General features: G+C 49.5%; 1 protein-coding gene and 1 pseudogene across 1 annotated transcript; one reads left to right on the top strand and one right to left on the bottom strand.

Annotated features, from left to right (window-relative positions):
• Positions 1–6,438: 6,438 nt before the first annotated feature.
• Positions 6,439–20,584, bottom strand: LOC147987801 (uncharacterized; annotated as a pseudogene).
• A 1,747-nt stretch (positions 20,585–22,331) lies between these two features.
• Positions 22,332–24,686, top strand: AAE3 (AMP-dependent synthetase and ligase family protein). Its single transcript, XM_087545473.1, has 2 exons — positions 22,332–22,842; positions 22,951–24,686. The coding sequence occupies exons 1-2, from the start codon at positions 22,636–22,638 to the stop codon at positions 24,328–24,330; spliced, it is 1,587 nt and encodes a 528-aa protein (XP_087401599.1). The 5' UTR covers positions 22,332–22,635; the 3' UTR covers positions 24,331–24,686.
• Positions 24,687–26,441: the final 1,755 nt, after the last annotated feature.

The raw sequence follows: 26,441 nt of genomic DNA, 5'->3' as shown, positions 1-26,441 counted from the left end.
TTCGAGTATTTTCCCCGTTGTCCGTTTTGCATTCCGACGCTTCGTTCTCCTCCAGTGGTCATTTCTACCTTTCTTTCGTGTGTGGGGATTAAACATTTCTGGATTGGACCGAGACTTGCCAAGCAGCCTTGGTTTACTGCCGGTAGACCGCCTGTCAAGTTTCGTATCATTTGGACTTCGTTTGATACTCCAACGGTTAACCGAGGGACCGAAAAGGCCTCGTGTGTGTTGCAGCCCAACACCCCTCCAATTTGGCTCAAAACCCATCTAAGCCTTCTCCATCATCTAGATCGTTCGATCACGATCGCGTGGCCGAAAACCGCACCTCATTTGGACTCTCCTAGCTCCCTCTATGCCTATATATACCCCCCCATTCTAAATCCGGATCCCCTCGTCCCTAACCCTAAAAAATCGCCTCTGCGCCGGCCGGACATGTCCGTCCGGGCCGGACGCTTCCGCCCCCGCCAACCGGGAGCTGCCACATGGCGCCCCCAGACCACTTCGCCGCCTCAGCCGCGCTAGGCCCGCTCAGCCCGTCCCCGGCCCTCCCGGCCCGACTCGGGGCTCAGCCGCCGCCGCCCTTCTCCTCCCAAGCCGGCGCCGCGCTCCGCCGCCTCGGCCGCCGCCGCCACGATGCCACCGCGCGCCATCACCGCCGCCGGCGCGCCGCCGCCTCCGCACCGGCGCCGCCCTGCTCCGTGCACCGCGCCACCAGCCGCCGCCGCGGATCACCGTCCGCCGCCAGATCCGGCCCGGATCCGGCCGGGTCCGACTCTCCCTCTCCTCCTTGCCGATTTTGCGACCTCGCCGGAGCAAGTCAACCCTCGCCGGAGCTCCTCGGTTCGCGTGCCGATCCAGATCTGGGACGAACCCTAGGGGTTGACCTCTCAATTTTTCCTAAGTCTGCAATTCAAGTGCTCATGTTCATAGCCTCGTAACTTTGCATTCGTAGCTCGGATTCATACATATAGCATATCAAAATGTTCATCTCAGAGAGTACATCATTTCATTCCATTGCATCATTTTTATTTGAGTTCATCTTGATGCCCGAAATGCTGTTACAAGAGGGCTACTTGAGTTAATTGTCAGATCTGCTGCTCCATTTAGGTTTTTGTCATTTTTGCCATGATTATTGTGTGCATGATATGCCCTGATGTTCTACATATATTTTGTTAAAGGTTTTGTCATATTCCCATAGGTGCAACCCATGTATTTTTGTGATATGTGTGGTGACTAGTGCAAGCTTGGAAAGTGGTGCACTTGGTAATTCTGTTTTCAGGGACTTAGCATTTCCACTAAGTCCTTGATCTGTTTATCTCATTATATTGCCATATGTTCATGTTGTTTCCTAGTGAATCGTGCCTCTTTTGAGGGTGATCAGTAAGGATGTTTTGTTAATTTTGTAGTGCTCTATCCATCCATGTCTTTGTTTGCAATTATGGGGCACCCTAGCTTGAGTCAATCGAGCTCTACTTTTACTACTTTGTGAATCTGGGCAGATTGTCAACTCGTTTGCAATTTTGCCGATGATGTTGTAGTTGATCCGTGCATGCTATGCTATTGTTCTTGCCATGTCTAGCTTGCATTTTGTGTGTTTTTAATGGGTGTATGATTAGCTTGTTATGACTTGCACCGTAGTGAGTGCATCGAGGTCGTAAACATGCCTACTTGAGTTATGTTTCAGCATGCTCCAGTTTCCACTAAGTCTGAAAACTGATTATGTTTTTGCCATGTTCACATGCTTCCAATTGTATTTTCTGATCCCTTTTGGCTCAAGGTCACTAAGGGACTTTTGTTAAGCTCTTTGAGTAGCTCCATGCCATGCTTTACTTTGCCATGTTCAGGTCCTGTATCATGTAGTTTTGTTGCTCCGAAGAGTGCTACCTGATCTGAAATTCCAGACAAGTGTTAATTTCACTAAGTCTGAGATCTGTTTGTCATATGCATTTTTGCCATGCTTGTTTGAACCTGTTAATGGATGAATTGGCCGTAGCTCAGTGCTAGACTTTTATTAAACATCTTGAATGAATCCCTGCCATGTATTTTCTTGTCTTGTTTGGTTGCTGTAGCATGTTCATTTCGTTGCATTTAGATGGCTACTTGCTGTAAATCGCAGACCGGTGTCATATTTGAATCGCTTACCATTTCCAAACCGTAACTCCGATTCCGATGATCTTTATATCGTTTTCAAGCGATTTCATATCATCTTTCCAGTGGCACACTTGGATTCCCAGGTTGAGGCCAGGTTCTTGCATTTCCTGTCACATCTTGCATTTTGCATCCCGCATAGCATATCATCATTGCATCATATTACTTGATCCTTGCACGTGGTTGATTGTGTCCTTGTTGCTTGTTTGTCTTGTTTGGGTAGAGCCGGGAGACGAGTTTGCTAACGAGGAGCCCGTTGAGTTTGCTTTCGAGGATCCAGTCAACTCTAACAACTGTGCAGGTAAGATGATCATACCCTCGAAATCACTACTATCTTTGCTATGCTAGATTGCTCGCTCTTTTGCTATGCCAGTGCTACGATGCCTACCATTTGCTTTCAAGCCTCCCAAATTGCCATGTCAAACCTCTAACCCACCATGTCCTAGAAAACCATTGATTTGCTATGTTACCGCTTTGCTCAGCCCCTCTTATAGCGTTGCTAGTTGCAGGTGAAGATTGAAGGCCGTTCCTTGTTGGAACATTTATTTACTTGTTGGGATATCATTATATTGCCATGTTATCTTAATGCATCTATATACTTGGTAAAGGGTGGAAGGCTCGGCCTCTCACCTAGTGTTTTGTTCCACTCTTACCGCCCTAGTTTCCGTCATATCGGTGTTATGTTCCCGGATTTTGCGTTCCTTACGCGGTTGGGTTATAATGGGAACCCCTCGATAGTTCGCCTTGATTAAAGCTTTTCCAGCAATGCCCAACCTTGGTTTTACCATTTTCCACCTAGCCTTTTTTTCCCTTGGGTTTCCGGAGCCCGAGGGTCATCTTATTTAACCCCCCCGGGTCAGTGCTCCTCTGAGTGTTGGTCCGAACCAGGCAGCCTGCGGGGCCACCTCGGGGAAACTCGAGGTTGGTTTTACTCGTAGCTTGACCTATCTGAGTGTGCCCTGAGAACGAGATATGTGCAGCTCCTATCGGGATTTGTCGGCACATTCGGGCGGTGTTGCTGGTCTTGTTTTAACCTGTCGAAGTGTCTTGAATTACCGAGATACCGAGTCTGATCGGAACGTCTTGGGAGGAGGTCTATTCCTTCGTTGACCGTGAGAGCTTGTCATGGGCTAAGTTGGGACTCCCCTGCAGGGATTTTGAACTTTCGAAAGCCGTGCCCGCGGTTATGGGCAGATGGGAATTTGTTAATGTCCGGTTGTAGATAACTTGAACCTTAACTTAATTAAAATGAATCAACTGAGTGTGTAACCGTGATGGCCTCTTCTCGGCGGAGTCCGAGAAGTGGACACGATGTTGGAGTAATGTTTGCGCAGGTTGCTCTCTAGTTTCTCGCTCACGCTTTGCCTCCTCTTCTCGCTCTCTTTTGCGAACAGGATAGCCACCATATTTGCTAGTCGCTTGCTGCAGCTCCACATATATTTACCTTGCCTTACCTATAAGCTTAAATAGTCTTGATCGCGAGGGTGCGAGATTGCTGAGTCCCTGTGGCTCACAGATTACTATTACACCAGATGCAGGGCCTGATGATTCCGCTCCAGGAGACGCGCTCGAGCTCAAGTGGGAGTTCGACGAGGACTCTCAACGTTACTATGTTTCCTTTCCTGATGATCAGTAGTGGTGCCCAGTTGGGGGTGATCGGGACCGTGTCGCATGTTGAGTTATCTTTTATTTTGGCGCCGTAGTCGGGCCATGAGTGTTTGGATGATGTAATGTTATTTATGTACTTGATTGACGTGGCGAGTGTAAGCCAACTATGTTATCTCCCCTTTATGATTTATATTAAATGGGATGTAGTGAAGATTGTCTAACTTGCGACATATGCCTTCAATGCGATTATGCCTCTAAGTCGTGCCTCGACACGTGGGAGATATAGTCGCATCGAGGGTGTTACAAAAACACTCTGAAACTCTGACGGTCCGAAACTCGTCTCCTCCGTCGGGCCGATAGCGCCTCATGGTGACGCTTCGGCGGGCCGCGTAGTGCCCTAGAACTGGCTATTTGAGCCGACCGCTGGCACCGAAACCCTACCTGTCCACATTTCCCCCTCTCATCCGTCGCCGCTGTCACTTTTCAATTGCCCCGCACCACCTCTAGTAGCCATGCCCCCCACCACCTCTAGTAGCCTTGCCCCCCACGCCGTCGGATAAGGAGCTACCCATATCTCACGCCAGAGCATCAGCTCCATCTCCTTGAGCAGGTCCGGGCAAGGCGCAGAGCTCAGATCGCCGCGGGGCTACCTCCAGATACGGTGGATCCGGGGGTGGAGGAGGTGGTGGTGGTGGTGGTGGAGGACGGGGACAACGCGGAGCAGGAGGATGTGCGGGAGATTTGCAAGTGGTGCAGCAGGCGATCCTCGATTCCTTCCGGTCAGAATCGAAGGCGGAGGCCAAACACCGTCGTGTGCAGGAGGCGAAGCCTGCACACGCTAGTATGGACTAGTAGAGGCGCACGTGCAACACACGTTAATATTTAGGTAATATATTAATTACACGTGAATATTAGGAATGCAATTATTAGTGTGTTAATCATGTGATTGGTGCAATATTTGGTATGATATTAATTGGATGTTAAACACGTTTAACGCTCACCATTGAAGCAGTCTAGGTCGTTGGATTGACTTAGTTCGATGGCCGAGATTAGTTGGATCTGCCCCTTTGGATCTTTTTATATTGGTATAGATATAGATGAGGAGGAGGAGCCCTCCTACGCGTCCATCTACCAGGCGCCTGGCACCGATGTGGTGGACATCTCCGATGACAAAGCGTATTTAGACTAACGTGATGCGCATAGTACGTAGGATTTCTTTTGCATGGTTAGTTTGGATGTACTCCCTCTGGTCTTTTTTACTCTGCATATTAGAATTCTCTGAAGTCAAACTTCACAAAGTTTGACCCTATTTATATGAAAAAATATTAACATCTGCCATGCTAAAGTTATACAATATGAAATTTTAAGTCATTACATATCTATTGATATTGATTTCAGATTATGAATGTTGGTATTTTTTTTCTATAAAGTTAGTCAAATTTTACGAGACTTGATTTCAGTCAAATGTTATATGCGAACTAAAAAGGACCGGAGGGAGTAGGTGATGAAATGTGAGAGACTCAGATGCATAGCACAAGTATGAGGCGTGACAGTTCACTGTCCGCACACGAGCCCGGTCGCGTTAATTGTTTTCAATAATTTAATATAAACTAGATACAGACTGAAATGAGTGAACAAGAAGCACACTAATGCATGTCTATATAAATCCAAATTAGAAAGAAAAGAAAGCTAGAACATCTCTATACTTTTTTAGTATTTGTGGATGGATGAAGGGTGCAGCATTGTTGAGGAAGAAAGACGGGAGTGAGTGCTTCTCCCGTCGTCCTCAACCATGTTGGGGAAGAAAGACGTGCGAGCAAATTTGTTAACACCTGATTCCGGCCATTAGCTGGAGGAGGAGCGGCCAGAGTTGGGGGGCATGTCCACGCGAGCCGCCGATTGGAGATGGAGGAGTTAACAAATGGAGCTGAGCCGAGCCGAGGTGGACATGTGTTCACTTGCTATACTTTGGGTCGTCAATCTCGTCCACCCGATCAAACCAAGCCAAGCCAAGGTGGTCGGCAGGCACCAAATTAAAGCTGGCCCGCCGCGCGCCGGCAAGCCTCTGCCTTTCCGGCCTCGGATGGGCTGCTGCTCGACCGCGACACGTTTCCGCATTACCCAATGGATGATGATCGTTACCTGATTTGTTTGTTAAACACGGATAGTATTAGTATTTTGCTAGTAATGAGCAAGCCGACCTCTCGCTGCTTGCTTGCTTAAATTACGCAGCACCCTCTCATCATCATCATCATCAAATCATGACACGACGACGGTCGACAGGTGGTCGCCGTACGTCCTCTGACTCACTTGCCTTCTCCAAGGTCCACAGACAGAGCCACAACTACTACTCTGCAATGCGGTCGTGGCAACACTTGGCACCTGCACCGTCACGCGATATATATACACGCGGGCTCATTAAGGCCAACTCCACCGCGCGATCCCAAACGGACGTCTGTTTTGTTCTGTTTTTGTTCCTTTGGGTCGGAATTTGGGGTCGTGTCCGGGCCTGTCCTGGGATGCGGTGGCCGTGCGTCCAGCGCGCGGCCGCATCCTTTTGCCCCATCCTGTCCGTCAGGGCCAAGAATTGCCCAAATTTGCATTAAAACTAGTTTCGAACCCAAACATTTGTCTGAAAATTAAAATAGTTTTACAACCAAGTCATAAAATGGACAAATACATCTATTGGTTGCCAACGTGATCCCACACGTGCTCAACCAAGTCATTTTGAAGATTCACATGAGTGTGCCAATCACGCATCTCACGGTGGAATTGGGCAAACTGTTCAAATGTGGCCAGGTCTTGGTGCAGGGGCTCAATTTTTTCACCTTGATAATCAAATCCTCGGTCGAAGATACTCTCATCACGCTCGTCCTCGACGATCATGTTGTGCATGATCACACAAGCAGTCATCACCTCCCAAAGCTTCCTTTCATCCCATGACAGTGCAGGGTTTTGAACGATACCCCACCGGGATTGAAGCACACTAAAAGCACGTTCCACATCCTTTCTAACACTCTCTTGCATTTGGGCAAATCTCTTTCTCTTCTCACCTTGGGGTTTCGAGATTGTCTTCACAAAAGTTGACCACTGAGGATATATACCATCTGCTAGATAGTATCCCTTGTTGTAATGGTGGCCGTTGATCTCAAAGTTGACAGGTGGGGAGTGGCCTTCTGCAAGCCTCGCGAAGACTGGAGAACGCTGCAGCACGTTGATATCATTGTGAGAACCTGCCATGCCGAAGAAAGAATGCCATATCCAAAGATCTTGTGATGCCACCGCTTCTAATATGACAGTGCACTCGTTAACATGCCCCTTGTACTGGCCCTGCCAAGCAAATGGACAGTTCTTCCACTCCCAGTCACTGGTAGAAAAAGGGCCTATAGTCCCGGTTCGTAAGGGCCTTTAGTCCCGGTTCCTGAACCGGGACTAAAGTGTCGGTACTAATGCCCTGTACCTTTAGTCCCGGTTCAATCCAGAACCGGGACTGATGGGCCTCCACGTGGGCTGTGCGCAGAGCCCAGGCAGGAGACCCTTTGGTCCCGGTTGGTGGCACCAACCGGGACCAATAGGCATCCACGCGTCAGCATTTCTGTGGCTGGAGTTTTTGTTTTTTTTGAAGGGGGGGGGGTTGGGGGTTTTGGGGGGTTAATTTAGGTGTTTCATATATTGTGTTAGCTAGCTATAATTAATAGAGAGAAGTGTCCTCTCTTACATCTGTGCTTAGTCGACGCTACGTACTATACATACGTATAGAGAGGACTAGACACGCTAGTTAGCTAGTAAGCAAACGAAGGAAACAGAAGATCGTCATGAACATATATGCATACAGAGAGAAGTGATATCGACCACCTCTCCTTCTCCGAGAGATTGGTTGAACAACAAGTTCTCGTATATCTATCCGACACTACCGGCTACATATATACAATAATTATCTTTTACAAATATAATCATACGGACTCATGGTCCACATAGTATTCTCTGTCTTCAGCGATCACTTGGTCAAGAAAGAATGCCGCCAATTCCTCTTGAATTGCTCGCATGCGAGCTGGTGCTAGGAGTTCATCCCGCTTCCGAAACATCTAATTTGAAGAAGGGGGTCAATATATATATATATATGAATGAATGAAACTCAATACAAATGATGGTAATAAAATAAAATTGTGAATGTTGTTATTTACGTACTTCATATTGTTTGTCAGAGTACCCGCCCCGCTCACAGGTCGTGTGGCGGATGGACTCGCAGACGTAGTATCCACAGAAATCATTCCCTTTTTCCTGCCACAACCACTTTACAAGAAATAGAGGTCAATCAAACTGATAAGCAAGAATGCTAGATGGTATTGATGAAACTAGCGCTTGAGTCACTAGGAGATGCGCGGAACATGCTACTATAGTACTTACTTTCGGGTGTCTAAATACCAGCTCCTTCGGCAGTCCCAGAACTGTTCTGGTGAATTTTCTCCAAACCCTGCCGGACAAACAAAACAATTACTTGATATCAGGAAATGGACAAAGTTGCTGATATGGTGGATAATGATCGATTTAACTTACTTCTTGAGGATTTCAGTCATGTCCGCATACTCCTGGGGATCTTTTCGTTTAGAGTCCAAGACGGTTACTACTCCCTGCTCAAGCCTAATCTCTAGGAGAATATAGTGGAAACTGCACACGCATGCATAACTCATCAATTACATTACTATAACCTGGACTAATATATAAGGGAAACCGAATATGCACAAGACAGTAACACTCACTTGAAGTTGTAAGGAAAGAGTATTATATCTTTGTTTTCATTTTTTTTTGAATGATCGTAGCAAGTTGGCCTCGGTATCTCCGGGACGATGTTGAACCTCAGTTGCATCTATGAGATATGTGTTAATGAACCCAATATCACCGATTTGTCTTTTCTTCAATTCGGCGATCTTCATTCTGCATAATATAGTGAGGATAATTATAAATACATGCAATGAAAGAGATGAGCTATATAGAGAGACTTAATGACAGAAGTAGTACTACTTAAAGACAGTAGCAGGTGATCGTTGTTTTATCGAGGGCCAATTGATTGAAAAACTGATAGAACTCCTCAAATGGAATAGGCAACAGTTCAATTCCAGCGAGGTCATGCTCCGGTTTAACTCTCGCATACAAAGTACTCCTCCCCCCAGACTCTCTGCAGATTTTCAAGTACCAATCATGTAATCTTCGCATCATCGTTGTTAAAGATTTTTCATCTTTGACGAGAGGCTTCCCGTACTCGTATCTGTGTATCTGCACCTCCATGGTATCATAATGTACATCGTCGGGCAGGTAATCGTCAACATTGCCATAACCGGGCACCATCCTTGGATCGACGATGTCGCTAGGCACCTTGAGGGGGGGGGCACGATTGCTTCGCTTGTTCGTCGAGCTAGGCAATTTGTTTCCCAGCTGCTCATCGTTCTTTCAGCCTTTGATCACTGACTGTACTTCCCGACCGCTCAGCTTCGGCCCATGTCTTTGCAATAATGCGCTCATAGTTGCCTTCCGGTGGAGACTTGGGTGGTTTTGCCAGGGCAGCCAGAGTGCGCTTCAGTTTCACCGGATCTACCTTCTCCCCCAGAGGTGGATGTCTCTTTGCTCTCAACCCTTGAAACCAGTCATCCACTTCGGTTCGCGCGATCTCGGCGTTCTCCTCCAGGGTCCTCTCATATGGTAACTTCTCTGGAGTCTTCAGAGAAGGACCGAATCTGTATGTCCTCCGGCCTCTGGTTGTACTGCTAGACGCCGACCGAGCAGACGGAGCGGTTGTCTTCTTTACTTGCTTACGAGGCGGAGGAGAAGGACTACGACGCGCCGGAGCAGCTGGAGCGGCGGCAGGTCTCTTCCGCCCTTGCTGACGAGGCGGAGAAGGAGGAGGCTGGCTGCTCGGGCGCGTCGACGCAGGTGGAGAAGGAGGCGGAGTGACGCCACACGCCGGAGAAGGAGCCGGCCGAGGGCCCTGATCGTCACTCGCCGGAGGAGGAGGCGGTGGAGGAGGCGGAGTGCCCTGACTCGCCGGAGGAGGAGGAGGAGGCGGAGGCGTCCAGTTCGGAAGGTTTATGAGCTCCTTCCGCCATAGGCATGGAGTCTTCAGAGCAGACCCCAGCCGAGTCTCCCTTCAGTGGTAGGGTGGTCAAGCTGGAGGTCCTCAAATCCCTCCGTTATTTCATCCACCATCACCCTAGCATATCCTTCTAGAATCGGCCGGCAGTGAAAAGTTGCGCCGGGTTCAGTAGGATAAACAGAGCCAACAGCCGCCTTGACCTTCAAATTCATCCATTGCGTCATAAGGTGGCAATTTTGAGACTCCGTGATAGCATCCACGGGATAGCTGGCAGGAGCCATCAAGGCATGTTCCGGCTGAAGCAGCTCAGTGGAAGCCACGCTGCTTCTGCGCTGAGATGGCGGGGTAGCTTCGGGGGAGGCTTCGGCAGTACGTTTGCTGCGATTTGCTTCTCGTTCCTCTATCGCGTCTACCCTTGCTTGCAGCGCCTGCATTTGGGTCTGCTGCACTTTTTTCCTCCTCTCATGGGATTTGTAACCGCCTGCGTCCGAAAACCCAACCTTCCACGGAATGGAGCCTGGTGTGCCTCGTGTCCGTCCAGGGTGCTCAGGATTCCCGAGGGCCATTGTGAGCTCGTCGTTATCTCTGTCTGGAAAGAACTTCACTTGTTGCGCTGCTTCGATATACTGCTTAAGCTTCCTGACTGGTATGTCCATTTGATCGTTCGTCCAAATGCACTTCCCTGTTACAGGGTCCAAGGTTCCGCCAGCCCCGAAGAACCAAGTCCGGCAACGGTCTGGCCAGCTAATTGTCTCTGGTTCGATCCCTTTATCAACCAGATCATTCTCAGTCTTGGCCCACTTAGGCCGGGCTACGAGGTAGCCACCTGACCCCGTGCGATGGTGAAGCATCTTCTTCGCAGCATTTTGCTTGTTTGTCGCTGACATCTTCTTACTCTTTTCCGATGTCTTGTGGGCCACAAATGCGGGCCAGTGATCTCTGATCTTCTCATATCTGCCCTTGAATTCTGGTGTCTCATTATTTTCAACAAACTTATTCAGCTCTTTCTTCCACCTCCTGAATAGTTCTGCCATCCTCTTAAGAGCAAAAGACTTGATTTATTTCTCTTTAACTGGGTTCTCTGGATTATCCTCTGGCGGTAGGGTGAAATTTGACTTCAGCTCAGTCCAAAGATCATTTTTCTGCATATCATTGACATAAGACACCTCAGGGTCTTCTGTAGCCGGCTTAAACCATTGATGGATGCTTATCGGGATCTTGTCCCTAACCAGAACCCCGCACTGAGCAACAAATGCGCTCTTTGTCCGGAGGGGTTCAATCGGTTGGCCGTCGGGCGCGATTGCTATGATCTCAAACTTTTCATACGAGCTCAACTTTTTCTTCGGGCCTCGTCTCTTTACCAAAGTTGTGCTCGATCCGGAGGGCTAGAAAAAAGAGCAAAGACTTAATTAATATGTGTACATACCAAAACAATGAATGCATCAATCAGCTAGTCAGCACAGGCTTAACTAATATATATACCTGGCCGGACTCGGTTCGGTCACCGGAGCCGTCATCACGGTCTCCTTCTTGCACCGGCATTGGGTCACCGGAGCCGTCCTCATGTTCTTCTTCTTGCACCGGCATTAGGTCACCATAGCCAGCTTGTTCACCCTCTCCTTCCAGACCATCGGTTTCGTTGAGAAACAACGAGATGGCATCACTTCCTTCTGCGATTATGTCCCTCAACAACGCTTCTTTTGCTTCGTCTAGGGCGGTGTCCATAGTTTCTACAAATATTTACAACATGGCAATTATTATTCAAACATGACAGATGGATATATTAGTGCCAAACGTAGAACTAGCTACCTAATCATAGTAAGCTATCGGGAGGGGGTATATATCGACAACGACGACACTACATCTATGTCCCTCGACGACCCTCATTCCCGATAAAAAAAAGAGGAAGAAGAAGAAAAAAAAGAGGAGAAGAAAGAATAGAGGAGAAGAACTCCTCTATTCTTTCTTCTCCTCTTTTTTTCTTCTTCCTCTTCTTTTTTTATCCTCTTCTTCCTCTCATGTTCGAGAGCATCGCCGGGGGGTCGGGAGGTTGCCTAGTGTCAAAGGATTCAACAAAACCATGTCTTCATCATTAGGCAAAAGTAACATGTGCATGATGGTACGAAGCTCTCCAAAGTTATTTTGGAACGGAGTCCTAGATAGGATAATTCGCTTTTTGGTACAAAGTTCAGCAAGAACCTTCCAAATATCGTTATTTGGAAGGCCTTTGCTGAAATTCATACAAGAAGGCAAATTATCCTATCCGGGACACCGTTCCAAAATAATTTTGGAGGACTTCGTCATGCCTTGGTTACTTCTGGCTAATGATGAAGCCATGGATTTCTTCAATACTTTGACACTAGGAAACCTCTCTCGACCCCTCGGCGATCCTCGACCCCTCGAACCCTCGACGACCCTGGAACCCTCGACCCCTCGGCGATCCTCTTCTTCCTCTCATGTTCGAGAGGATCGCCGAGGGGTCGGGAGGTTGCGTAGTGTCAAAGGATTCAACAAAACCATGTCTTCATCATTAGGCGAAAGTAACATGTGCATGATGGTACGAAGCTCTCCAAAGTTATTTTGGAACGGAGTCCTAGATAGGATAATTCGCTTTTTGGTACAAAGTTCAGCAAGAACCTTCCAAATATCGTTATTTGGAAGGCCTTTGCTGAAATTCATACAAAAAGGCAAATTATCCTATCCGGGACACCATTCCAAAATAATTTTGGAGGACTTCGTCATGCCCTGGTTACTTCCGGCTAATGATGAAGCCATGGATTTCTTCAATACTTTGACACTAGGAAACCTCTCTCGACCCCTCGGCGATCCTCGACCCCTCGAACCCTCGACGACCCTGGAACCCTCGACCCCTAGACGACCCTGGAACCCTCGACCCTCGACCCTATAGAACCCTCGAACCCTCGACCCTGAAACCCTCGACCCTTGACCCCTTAACGACCCTCGACCCTCTACCCTAGTTCCCGACCCTCGACCCCTCGGCGATCCTCGACACCCTTGTTCCCGATAAAAATTAAGAAGAAGAAGAAGAAGAAGAAGAAGAAGAAGAAGAAGAAGAAGAAGAAGAAGAAGAAGAAGAAGAAGAAGAAAGAGGAGAAGAAGAAAGGAATAACCAGAGGAGAAGATCGAAGAAAAAAAGAAGGAAAAAAAGAGGAGAAGAAGAAAGGAATAGTGGAGAAGAAGAAAAAATAGAATATATTCTATTTTCTCTTCTTCTCCACTATTCTTTTCTTCTTCTCCTCTTCTTTTTCTTCCTTTTTCTTATTTTTATTTATTTCTCCTCTTCTTCCTCTCCTCTTCTTCTTCTTCTTATTTAGTTCTCTCGACCCCTCGTCCCTCTCTCGACCCCTCGGCGACCCTCGTCCCTGATAACATTTTTTTTCTCCCCTCGACACCTCTCGACCTCTCGTCCCACTCTCGACCCCTCATCATCATCTATCACCCCCCTCGTTTACTTTAGCATATATCCATGAACAAAGTAGAGGAGAAGATCGAAGAAAAAAAAGAAGTCTTCCTCTTCTTATTTTCCTTTTTACACTCCTTCCTCTTCTTCTTCTTCTTCTTCCTTCTTCCTTCTTCCTCTTTTCTTCCTTTTCCTTATTTTACTTTTTCCTCTACACTAACATAATTAAAATGCACTAACCTAAAATCGATATCTACTAACAAACTAAATAAAAAATTAATACATATATGAAAAAACATATATAAACAAAAAAATGCTATGAACATTATATTCATACACACATATATAGCCACATCCATTCGTCATATAGCTATAAACAAAAAAATTAATACATATATGAAAAAACATATATAAAAAAATGCTATGAACAGAGCCTCGACGGCGGCGGCTCACAACGGGGGCGGCCGGCAAGCGCGACGGCGGCGACGGCGATGGTGTCGGCGACGACCACGGCGTTGGCGGGGGCGGGCGGCGGGCGGCGTCGGGGCAGCGCCTGGCGGCGACGGGGCAGGGGCGACGAGGACGGCGGGCTTGGGGCGGCGCGGGGCGCGGGCGACGGCGGGGGCGGCGACGACGTCGGGGCGGCGCGGGCGACGACGGGGCAGCGCCTGGGGGCGACGGGGCAGGGGCGACGAGGACGGCGGGCTCGGGGCAGCGCGGGGCGCGGGCGACGGCGGGGGCGGCGACGACGTCGGGGTGGCGCGGGCGACGACGGGGCAGCACGGGGCGCGGGGGACGACGGGGGCGCGGGGAGAATGAGGAACTGAATGAAATTTTTGACAAGTGTTGTATATATAGCAAGAGCATTGGTCCCGGTTCGTGAAACCAACCGGAACTAATGCCCCCCTTTAGTCCCGGTTGGTGCCACCAACCGGGACCAAAGGGCGGGAAGCGGCGGCCTTTGGTCCCGGTTGGTGGCACCAACCGGGACTAAAGGGGGGCATTAGTCCCGGGTCGTAGCACCAACCGGGACTAATGCTGCCCTTTAGCCCCGGTTGGTGCCACCAACCGGGACCAAAGGCTTCCCTCTCGAGCTACTCTCTAAAGCAGGCTTTCGGGCCTAACACTGCAATCTGTGCCTGTGGGCCTACTGGGCCTCCCGCGGGCCTGAATCCTGGCCCATGGTAGGGTTTCTAGTCGTATTCAGGCCGTGGGGGCCCAGTAGGTGGCACTTGTTTGTTTTTTTGTTTCTACTTAGAACTAAATACTTATAGTTTTGTAGTGATTTCTTTTTTATTTTAGTTCACAAAAATTATAAACTTTCTGTTAGTGCCATTAGTTTTAAAATTTGAATAGTTTAAATTTGTTTTTTTTAAATTTGTGTGAATCACTAGTTTATGAATAACTTTACTATAAAAATTGATTTTTGAGTCAATCTTTTTCCTGCTATTTAATATTACTGTGTTTTATCATTATACTCAATTTGGTAATTTTAGTTAGTCATAACAAATATTATAGGGGTGAGCGCTATTTTTTTCCAGTTTTTTTGTTTTGTTTTCTGCATTATTTATTTCCTTTTTTTTGCTTTATTTTTTAATTCTTTTTGCTTTTAGTTTTAGAAAAATTATAAATTTTCTGTTAGTGCCTTTAGTTTTCAAATTTGAAAACACTTTTTTAGTTTTTTTAGTTTTCTTTGTTGCTTTATTTATTTTATTTTGTTTCTACTTACAACAAAATACTTACTGTTGCTATTTTTATTTTTTTCCATTTTTTTATTTTGTTTTGTGTATTATTTATTTTATTTTGTTTTTTGCTTTATTTTTTAATTCTTTTTGCTTTTAGGTCAGCAAAATTATAAACTTCCTGTTAGTGCCATTAGTTTTAGAAAAAATATGAACTTTCTGTTAGTGCCATTAGTTTTCAAATTTGAATAGTTAAAATTTGAACATAGATGCACCTATAGAGAAAATTCGACCTAAATTCATAGTTCTCAAATGAACTCTGAAAAAGTTGGCATAGCATACTCGTCTGTTACAAATTTGGCATGGTATCATCATAATAGTTGCGGGAGAAAGTCTTCACTTTTTCTTCGCTTGTGTCATTTGTTTATTGCGCCGTAACCATGGATAATCTTCATTGTTTATCAGGATGCTTGGGTCAGCCTTGACATTGAAGGGAGGAATTTCATGAAACTTTTCATAATCTTCAGACATGTCTGTCTTGCCGTCCACTCCCAGGATGTCCCTTTTTCCTGAAAGAATTATGTGGCGCTTTGGCTCATCGTATGATGTATTCGCTTCCTTATCTTTTCTTTTTCTCGGTTTGGTAGACATGTCCTTCACATAGATAACCTGTGCCGCATCATTGGCTAGGACGAATGGTTCGTCAGTGTACCCAAGATTTTTCAGATCCACTGTTGTCATTCCGTACTGTGGGTCTACCTGTACCCCGCCGCCTAACAGATTGACCCATTTGCACTTAAACAAAGGGACCTTAAAATCAGGTCCGTAGTAAAGTTCCCATATGTCCACTATGTAACCATAATATGTATCCTTTTCGCTCTCGGTTGCTGCATCAAAGCGAACACCGCTGTTTTGGTTGGTGCTCTTTTGATCTTGGGCGATCGTGTAAAATGTATTCCCATTTATCTCGTATCCTTTGTAAGTCAATACAGTCAAAGATGGTCCCCTGGACAACAAGTACAACTCATCACAAACAGTGTTGTCACCTCTGAGACGTGTTTCCAACCAACTGCTAAAAGTCCTGATGTGTTCACATGTAATCCAGTCGTCGCACTGCTCCGGGTGTTTGGAGCGCAGACTGTTCTTGTGTTCATCGACATACGGGGTCACCAAGGTAGAGTTCTGTAGAACTGTGCAGTGTGCTTGAGACCAAGAATATCCGTCCCTGCATATTATTGAGTCTCTTCCAAGAGTGCATTTTCCAGTCAGTCTCCCCTCATACCGCGATTTAGGGAGACCTATCTTGTTAAGGCCAGGAATGAAGTCAACACAAAACCCGATAACATCCTCTGTTTGATGGCCCATGGAGATGCTTCCTTCTGGCCTAGCGCGATTACGGACATATTTCTTTAGGACTCCCATGAACCTCTCAAAGGGGAACATATTTTGTAGAAATACGGGCCCTAGGATGACAATCTCGTCGACTAGATGAACTAGAACGTGCGTCATGATATTGAAGAAGGATGGTGGGAACACCAGCTCGAAACTGACAAGACATTGCGCCACATCACTCCTTAGCCTTGGTACGATTTCTGGATCGATCACCTTCTGAGAGATTGCATTGAGGAATGCACATAGCTTCACAATGACTAATCGGACGTTTTCCGGTAGAAGCCCCCTCAATGCAACCGGAAGCAGTTGCGTCATAATCACGTGGCAGTCATGAGACTTTAGGTTCTGAAACTTTTTCTCTGGCATATTTATTATTCCCTTTATATTCGACGAGAAGCCAGTCGTAACCTTCATACTGAGCAGGCATTCAAAGAAGATTTCTTTCTCTTCTTTCGTAAGAGCGTAGCTGGCAGGACCTTTATACTGCTTCGGAGGCATGCCGTCTTTTTCATGCAAACGTTGCAGGTCCTCCCGTGCCTCAGGTGTATCTTTTGTCTTCCCATACACGCCCAAGAAGCCTAGCAGGTTCACGCAAAGGTTCTTCGTCACGTGCATCACGTCGATTGAGGAGCGAACCTCTGGGTCTTTCCAGTAGGGTAGGTCCCAAAATATAGATTTCTTCTTCCACATGGGTGCGTGTCCCTCAGCGTCATTCGGAACAGCTAGTCCACCGGGACCCTTTCCAAAGATTACGTAGTGTAAATCATTGACCATAGCAAGCACGTGATCACCGGTGCGCATGGCGGGCTTCTTCCGATGATCTGCCTCGCCTTTGAAATGCTAGCCTTTCTTTCGACATTGATGGTTGGTCGGAAGAAATCGACGATGCCCAGGTACACATTCTTCCTGCATTTGTCTAGGTATATACTTTCAGTGTCATCTAAACAGTGCGTGCATGCGTGGTATCCTTTGTTTGTCTGTCCTGAAAGGTTACTGAGAGCGGGCCAATCGTTGATGGTCACGAACAGCAATGCCTTAAGGTTAAATTCCTCCTGTCTGTGCTCATCCCACGTACGTACACCGTTTTCATTCCACAGATATAAAAGTTCTTCAACTAATGGCCTTAGGTACACATCAATTTCATTGCCGGGTTCTTAGGGCCTTGGATGAGAACTGGCATCATAATGAACTTCTGCTTCATGCACATCCAAGGAGGAAGGTTATACATACATAGAGTCACGGGCCAGGTGCTGTGATTGCTTCTCTGCTCCCCGAAAGGATTAATGCCATCCGCGCTTAAAGCAAACCATACATTCCTTGGGTCCTTTGCAAACTCATCCTAGTACTTTCTCTCGATTTTTCTCCACTGCGACCCGTCAGCGGGTGCTCTCAACTTCCCATCTTTCTTTCGATTCTCATTGTGCCATCGCATCAACTTGGCATGCTCTTCGTTTTTGAACAGACGTTTCAACCGTGGTATTATAGGAGCATACCACATCACCTTCGCAGGAACCCTCTTCCTGGGGGGCTCGCCGTCAACATCACCAGGGTCATCTCGTCTGATCTTATACCGCAATGCACCGCATACCGGGCATGCATTCAGATCCTTGTATGCACCGCGGTAGAGGATGCAGTCATTAGGGCATGCATGTATCTTCTCCACCTCCAATCCTAGAGGGCATACGACCTTCTTTGCTGCGTATGTACTGTCGGGCAATTCGTTATCCTTTGGAAGCTTCTTCTTCAATATTTTCAGTAGCTTCTCAAATCCTTTGTCAGCCACAGCATTCTCTGCCTTCCACTGCAGCAATTCCAGTACGGTACCGAGCTTTGTGTTGCCATCTTCACAATTGGGGTATAACCCTTTTTTGTGATCCTCTAACATGCGATCGAACTTCAGCTTCTCCTTTTGACTAATGCATTGCGTCCTTGCATCGACATGACCCGGCGGAGATCATCATCATCGGGCACATCGTCTGGTTCCTCTTGATCTTCAGCAGCTTCACCCGTTGCAGCATCATTGGGCACATCGTCTGGTTCCTCTTGATCTTCACCAGCTCCCCCCATTGCAGCATCACCGTATTCAGGGGCACATAGTTGTCATCGTAGTCTTCTTCTTCGCCGTCTTCCATCATAACCCCTATTTCTCCGTGCCTCATCCAAACATTATAGTGTGGCATGAAACCCTTGTAAAGAAGGTGGGAGTGAAGGATTTTCCGGTTGGAGTAAGACCTCGTATTCCCACATTCAGTGCATGGACAACACATAAAACCATTCTGCTTGTTTGCCTCAGCCGCATCGAGAAACTCATGCACGCCCTTAATGTACTCGCGGGTGTGTCTGTCACCGTACATCCATTGCCGTTTCATCTGTGTGCATTATATATAATTAAGTGTCCAAATTAATAGAAGTTCATCATCACATTAAAACCAAAGTGCATACATAGTTCTCATCTAACAACATATAGCTCTCCAGAGCATCTAATTAATTAAACCATACATTGAAACTATGTAAAACATTTCAATGCGAAAACAAATGGATCATAATCGCAACCAAGGTAACAATTGATCGAACGGCATAATGATACCAAGCCTCGGTATGAATGGCATATTTTCTAATCTTTCTAATCTTCAAGCGCATTGCATCCATCTTGATCTTGTGATCATCGACGACATCCGCAACATGCAACTCCAATATCATCTTCTCCTCCTCAATTTTTTTATTTTTTCCTTCAACAAATTGTTTTCTTCTTCAACTAAATTTAACCTCTCGACAATAGGGTCGGTTGGCATTTCCGATTCACATACATCCTAGATAAATAAAATCTATGTCACGTTGGTCGGCATAATTTTCATAAACAATAAATGAACCAATAGTTATAAAGATAATATACATACCACATCCGAATCATAGACAGGATGAGGGCCGACGGGGACGGATGCCAAAACCATCGCACTATATAAGATGCAATAATAAATGTAAGAAAATGATACAAGTATCTATCTAAACATACAAGTAAGAATATTTTTCCTTTCAGAAAGAAGATAAGAACAAGAGGCTCACCACGGTGGTGTCGGTGATGAGATCGGGGCGGGTGATCGACGGCGGTGAAGACGGGGACGGGGCGTGACGGACCGCTAAATCTAGACAAATCTAGAGGAAAATGGAGCTTGGAGGTCGAGCTTCGAGAGGAGAAAGCTTAAGTAGTGTGGCTCGGGCATTCCATCGAACACCTCATGTGCATAGGAGGTGAGCTAGAGCACCACAAAGCCCTCTCCCCCTCGGCCAGAAAAAACAGAGCACTGTGCTCTGCTCTTGCGCGAGGGGGTATATATAGGCACCTCATTGGTCCCGGTTGGTGACATGAGCCGGGACTAAAGGGGAGCCTTTGGTCCCGGTTCAAGCCACCAACCGGGACCAATGGTTGTGGGCCAGGAGCGAGGCCAATTGGTCTCGGTTCATCCCACCAACCGGGACCAAAAGGTCCAGATAAACCGGGACCAATGGCCCACGTGGCCCGGCCGGCCCCCTGGGCTCACGAACCGGGACGAATGCCCACATTGGTCCCGGTTCTAGACTAAACCGGGACTAATGGGCTGACCCGGCCTGGACCAAAGCCTTGTTTTCTACTAGTGAGTGCATACAATCTATGCTGCCAAGCATACCTGGAAAGCCTCTAGCTGCGTTGGTCGCCAACAATCTCTCTGTATCAGCGGCAGTTGGCTGCCTCAAGTACTCTGGGCCAAATACCTCGATCACAGCCTAGCAAAACTTGTACATTGACATCAGACATGTTGTCTCACTCATACGCACATACTCATCCACCAGATCGCCTGGAATTCCATATGCAAGCATGCGGATGGCCGCGGTGCATTTCTGGTAGGAGGAGAATCCAAGCTTGCCAAGGGCATCCGTCTTGCACTTGAAGTATGGGTCATGAGCAACCACTCCCTCTCGGATACGATTGAACACATGCCTGGCCATACGAAAACGGTGACGAAATTTATCCGGCCTGAAGAGCGGGGTGTTGGCAAAGTAATCTGCATAGAGCAGGGCGTGGCCTCTCTCCCTGTTACGGTTCAGGTTGGGAGCACGGCCAGGGACTGACCCCCTGTACCGAGGAAGCTGCCGTTGAATATGGTCGTGAACGACCAGTGCAGCCACCACAAGATCGTCATCATCCGACGACGAATCGTCCGATGAACAAAGGAAGTGATGGTAGAAAAACTCGTCTCCACTGTCCATACCTTTGTTGGCAAAAGGTCGAACACCTTGCGCTCGTGGTGGCGAAGAGGCCGTGATGATCACCTCGACGCAGCAGGGTGGTTGCCGGCCGACTACAGGCCACTCTGGAGCTCTCGTCGAAATCTGCCTCGGCCGCCGTGGTACGTCGCCGGCAGTCGTGTCCCCTCTGCCACCGGCAAGGACGGCGAGGGCCAAACCTCCTCCGATCGACGACCAAAACTACGGTGGAAGCGCGGGCGTGGTGGCGGCCATGTCGAGACGTGGTTTGGTACGGACGGCGGGGGGGCTGCGCGGTGAGGAGGCGGCCGGAGAATAGCAGCGGCACCGGCGGCGGGGCGGGGCGGGGAGAGAGGGTGAAGCGTTGGGAGCGAAGGGACTGCTAGTGTCCCCGACAGGCGGGCCACGGGGGGGCCAAGGGCGTGCGTCGAGGCCGTCCGCGCGCGTCCGTTTCACCCCAAACCGAGCGCAAGTTTGGGCCGGGGATGGGTCGAAAGCGGACGGAATCCGGATATTTGTCCATTTGCGCCCGCGCGCTGGGCCGTCTCGTTTGTCCCTTTTACCCCAAACGGACGGGGGCGGACAGGATAGGGTCGCGCGGTGGAGTTGGCCTAACTCCCTCTCCATGCTCCCATCCATGCTCCCACCTCATCCTACGGCTGTCTTTTTTTCTTTTTCCTTTCTAATCTAATTATCTCCCCCCTGATTTTAAGTGGGTGGGGCCGGGCCTTATTTTAGTCCAATCAAATCAAGCCATGTATGCGGGAGCATGGATGGGCGCACAAGCGGGGAGCAGGCAAGTCTTGTCCCATTAAACAGAAAAAACTCGTAACACGTCAACAAAAATATACTCCCTCCGTCCCGAAAAACATGTCGCGGGCCTAGTTCACTGGTAATTTGGGAAAAAAAAACCCTCGTAATTTCAAAAGCGTTTCAAACAAGTCCCTCCGCCCCGTCTTCTACCTTTGCCCGTCGCCAGGGGCCGGAGAAACCAGCTGAGCTCCTCCGCCGTCGTCAAGTACATGCTCTCGTTGGCATCGGCAGTTACCTCCTCCACCGCCGCAGCCCAGATCTGCGCCGCCGCGGTCCCCTCCTGTTGCGATAAATTGGTACTAATTTATAATGTCATAAATGATACTACTTTTCGCTAGAAAGTTGATCAAAGTATTAAAACTTCAACTTAGGATCCGTCGATGGAGCTTTTTTTTGATTTCTTCTTCTGGTCGCCCTCTCTCGTGCACCGATCAAACCAAGCCAAGCCAAGCCAAGGTGGTCGGCACGCACCAAATTAAAAGCCGGCCCGCCTTTTCGGCCTCGGATGGGCCGCTGGTCGACCTCGACACGTTTACCTGATGACTAAGCTGCCACATGATTTGTTTGTTAAGGGCACACGGATAGTATTACTATTATAATTTAGCTAAGGACTAAGCAGAAGTGATCAGGTTATTGATACATATCTCCCTGCTTAATTGCTTGCTTAAATTATGCAACACCCTATCTTCATCATAATCATACTAATCAAGACACGACGACGGCCGACAGGTGGTCGCCCTACGTCCTGTACGTGAGTCGTGCCTTCTCCAAGGCCCAGAGAGATATGTTGTACTACTACAACTACAAGCAGGCGGGTTTTCTGTCAGAATCTTTATCTTCTTCGTTGAGTCCTTTGTTCACACGTCCCCGGTTCCGTTCCGTTTAAATACATACATGATCGTCATCGTGTGCCTGCATAACAGCACCCAGCAGCTAGTACGTAACAAAATTTCGATTTGGGTTTGGGTTGCTGCCAGGAGGAAGAAGACGAGTCCCCATCGCAGATCAACAACCGCCGCGAATCTCCCGGCGGGCCCGCTCCGGACCGGCGCCCACCAGCCGCCGGCGAGCTGACCGAGCGAACCAAAAGCGAAACCGCCTCTACTCCGTGTTCGTTTATAAACCGGCACCATCGGACGAGGGACGACACCAGCCAGTCACGCACGGAGCGGACAAGAGAGGAAACCAACACAGCACATTGGCGCCCTCCACGCATCGTCGCTAAGACGGATCCATCATCCATGGACGCCCTCACGCTCACCTCCCTCCTCAAGGCCGCCGCCGCCGCCTTCCCCGACCGCCGCGCCATCGCCGTCCACGCCAAGATCGACCTCACGCACGCCGCGCTCGACGCCCTCGTCGACGCCGCCGCCGCGCGCCTCGCCGCCGGCCCCGACGGCCTCCGCCCCGGCCAGACCGTCGCGCTCTGCTTCCCCAACACCGTCGAGGTAACCAATTTCTTGATTAATAAATCCATCCATCAATCGATCGTCCGTCCTCGCGCGGCTCTGTTTCTCAAATTCGTGTCTTGATTGATTATTGGCGCGCGCGTGCAGCTGGTTGTGGTGTTCCTGGCGGTGATCCGCGCGCGGGGCGTGGCGGCGCCGCTCAACCCGGCCTACACGCAGGATGAGTTCGAGTTCTACCTCTCCGACTCGGGCGCGCGCCTGCTCGTCACCGGCGCCGATGGCAACGCGCCCGCGCAGGCCGCCGCCGCCAAGCTCGGCCTCCCCCACGCCGTCGCCGCCACGCTCACCGACGCCGCCGGCCTGCTCGGACTCACCGGCCTCGTCGAAGGCAACCCCGCGCCGCAGAACAACGGCACCCTCCAACATAAAGAGGAGAACGAGCCGTCGGACGTGGCCCTGTTCCTGCACACCTCCGGCACGACGAGCCGGCCCAAGGGGGTGCCGCTCACGCAGCGCAACCTGGCGGCCTCCGTGCAGAACATCCGCGCCGTGTACCGGTTCGCCGAGACGGACGCGACGGTGGTGACGCTGCCGCTCTTCCACGTGCACGGCCTCATGTGCGCGCTGCTGTCCTCGCTCGCCTCCGGCGCGTCGGTGGCGCTCCCCGCCGCCGGCCGCTTCTCGGCGTCCACGTTCTGGGCCGACATGCTCGCGGCGGGCGCCACGTGGTACACGGCCGTGCCGACCATCCACCAGATCATCCTGGACCGGCACGCGTCGCGGCCGGAGCCGCGGTACCCGGCGCTCCGGTTCGTGCGGAGCTGCAGCGCGTCGCTGGCGCCGGTGATCCTGGAGCGGCTGGAGGCGGCGTTCGGGGCGCCGGTGCTGGAGGCGTACGCCATGACGGAGGCCTCCCACATGATGACCTCCAACCCGCTGCCGCAGGACGGGGCGCGCAAGCCGGGGTCCGTGGGGCGGGCGGCGGGGTCGCTGGAGGTAGCGGTGCTGGACGAGGCCGGCAACCATGTCCCCGCCGGGGAGCGCGGGGAGGTGTGCATCCGCGGGCCGAACGTGACGGCCGGGTACAAGACCGCCGACCCCGGCGTGAACGAGGCGGCGTTCCTGCACGGGTGGTTCCACACGGGCGACATCGGCGTGATGGACGGCGAGGGGTACGTGAGCCTGGTGGGGCGGATCAAGGAGCTCATCAACCGGGGCGGCGAGAAGATCTCGCCCATCGAGGTGGACTCGGTGCTGCTGGGCCACCCGGACGTGGCGCAGGCGGTGTCGTTCGGCGTCCCCGACGAGAAGTACGGCGAGGAGATCCACTGCGCGGTGATCCCCAGGGATAGTGTGAAGCTGGGCGAGGAGGAGGTGGTGGCCTTCTGCCGGAAGAACCTGGCGGCGTTCAAGGTGCCCAAGAAGGTGTACATCGCCGCCGACCTGCCCAAGACGGCCACCGGCAAGATCCAGCGCCGCATCGTCGCGCAGCACTTCTTCGTCGTGCCCGCCGCCGCCAAGGCCTAGAAGAGCTCGATCACGTCGCCGACTTTTGTCCGTTTGTTTACGTCGACATAGACAAAACAGGGGATTTGATAATGAAATTGCGCGCCACTTACATTGCGACCGGTAAAAGCTGTGGTTGATTTGATTGATGAAGATTACTACACTTTTCACCGCCGTGCATGCCGACGAGTAAACCTTGGTCGTGTCACCCACGTCATTCTTTTCTCTGAACGAACCTGGCACGAAACAGCACCCGTGAATAGGAGCCCGTGGCCGTGAGCCGTGAGCGCGCGCCGGCCATGATCACGGGGCGCTTTTACTACTGGTCAAAGTATGTACAGAGAAAATGGAAGGATTGGTTCATGGTTGTTTGGTTTCGCGTCGTGTCGTGTGGTCGAAGCACATGGTGTGGCATATTCTGGAGCTTACATTCGTCGTGGCTCGCGTGGAATAACATCTTTTTTTGGGTTGAGGAAAGTGATGGTCGGGCCGCATAATTGTCGCGTCGTCGAGTTGATCTCGCGTCTCGTCGACGGAACGGACAACACTCAATCGACTTGTGGCTGTTGGCGAGTGGCCGGCGACGGCGACATTACCTTGGACTAAACCAATTATTTATATACAGTATTATATGTAGTATTTTTCAACACTTGGCTGCGATATTCGGTTCCGTCGAGGATCAGATTTAGATTAAGAAAAAAAGGTAGGCCTGGGCGGGAGAGTATTAGGTGATACGAAGCCGTAGATGCTCCCATGATACGTAATATTTTGTGAAAAAGACCTTTTAAAGTCAAAATTGCGAACAAGTATGGCAATCTTTCAAAACCTTCTAGAAGCCATTGGATCTGAGATCCGACGGACCAGAAGCTTGTATCATGGGACCATCTAAGGCATGGTATCACCTGATGGGCATCCGGCGGGTGCTGTCAGTCAGAACACGGGAATTAGCACGACGGGTGCTCCGGGACACGTGGCTAAGGGATGAGCACGACGTGCGGCGCGTCTCTTTCTTCGCCGACACGTCGTCGAGGCTGCGGCGGCCACGTCAAGAGCGTGCAGCGCCTGCTCCTCGGGTGCGCGGCCTCACGCCCACGCCGTTGCCACCACCACCTTCTCGCATGACAGCGAAGGAGGAGGCCCGACTCATGTAACGTGTCATGGAGGACTCCATGAAAACACACGATGAGCGCCAATGGCCGGGCCTTGAGGAGACGATGGCCCTCTCTGCGGCCGGCGATGTCGCCATCCCCGAACTGGAGATGGTGAGGGCAAAGGAGGTGATGGAGGAGGAGCTGGTGGTCGCGTTTCACCCAGGCCTGGTGGGCCAGCAGTGGAGCTGGTCGTGCACGGCTCCGGAGATGGCCGACGCCATGAATTACAATGTCTAGTCAGTCCTTGATTTTTAAAGGTGCTCTCCATTTATGTTTTGCGGTTTTGGAAAGGGCTAGCGAGATGCCATCTTGTTATATCAGATTATGATTATTTTGAGAAAGTGTTGTCATCCGAGATTTATTATTATTGCTCGCTAGTTGATTATGCCATTGATATGAGTAAACATGAGACCTAAATGTTACTGTGACTATGATTAGTTCATAATCTTTGCTGAAAACTTGAATGCTGACTTTACATATTTACATCAACAAGAGCAAACATAGTTTGTAAAAGTTTTTCTTTATCACTTTCAGTTTATCAACTGAATTGCTTGAGGACAAACAAAGGTTTAAGCTTGGGGGAGTTGATACGTCTCCGTCGTATCTACTTTTCCAAACACTTTTGCCTTTATTTTGGACTCTAACTTGCATGATTTGAATGGAACTAATCCGGACTGACGCTGTTTTCAGCAGAATTGCCATGGTGTTATTTTTGTGCAGAAATAAAAGTTCTCGGAATGACCTAAAAATCAATGGAGAATTATTTTGTAATATATAAAAAATACTGGAAAAAAGATCCACGTCAGGGGGCCACCACCTGTTCACGAGGGTGGGGGCGCGCCTACCCCCCTAGGCGCGCCCCCTGCCTCGTGGCCTCCCTGACGCTCCACCGACCTCAACCCTGACTCCATATATTCAGTTTCGGGAAGAAAAAAAATCAGAGAGAGGGATTCATCGCGTTTTACGATACGGAACCGCCGC

This window comes from Triticum urartu, chromosome 2A (genome assembly GCF_056163025.1).
Source record: "Triticum urartu cultivar PI428250 chromosome 2A, HENAU_Tu73, whole genome shotgun sequence".
Lineage (NCBI taxonomy): Eukaryota > Viridiplantae > Streptophyta > Magnoliopsida > Poales > Poaceae > Triticum > Triticum urartu.
This window is presented reverse-complemented; position numbering and strand designations above follow the sequence as displayed.

What these genes read in the sequence shown, in the direction of transcription:
- AAE3 (XM_087545473.1), top strand. Translation starts at nt 22,636, where the DNA reads ATGGACGCCCTCACGCTCACCTCCCTCCTCAAGGCCGCCGCCGCCGCC. An exon ending in GCTTCCCCAACACCGTCGAG is followed by an intron (nt 22,843 to 22,950) that starts GTAACCAATTTC and finishes GCGCGCGTGCAG; the next exon opens with CTGGTTGTGGTGTTCCTGGC.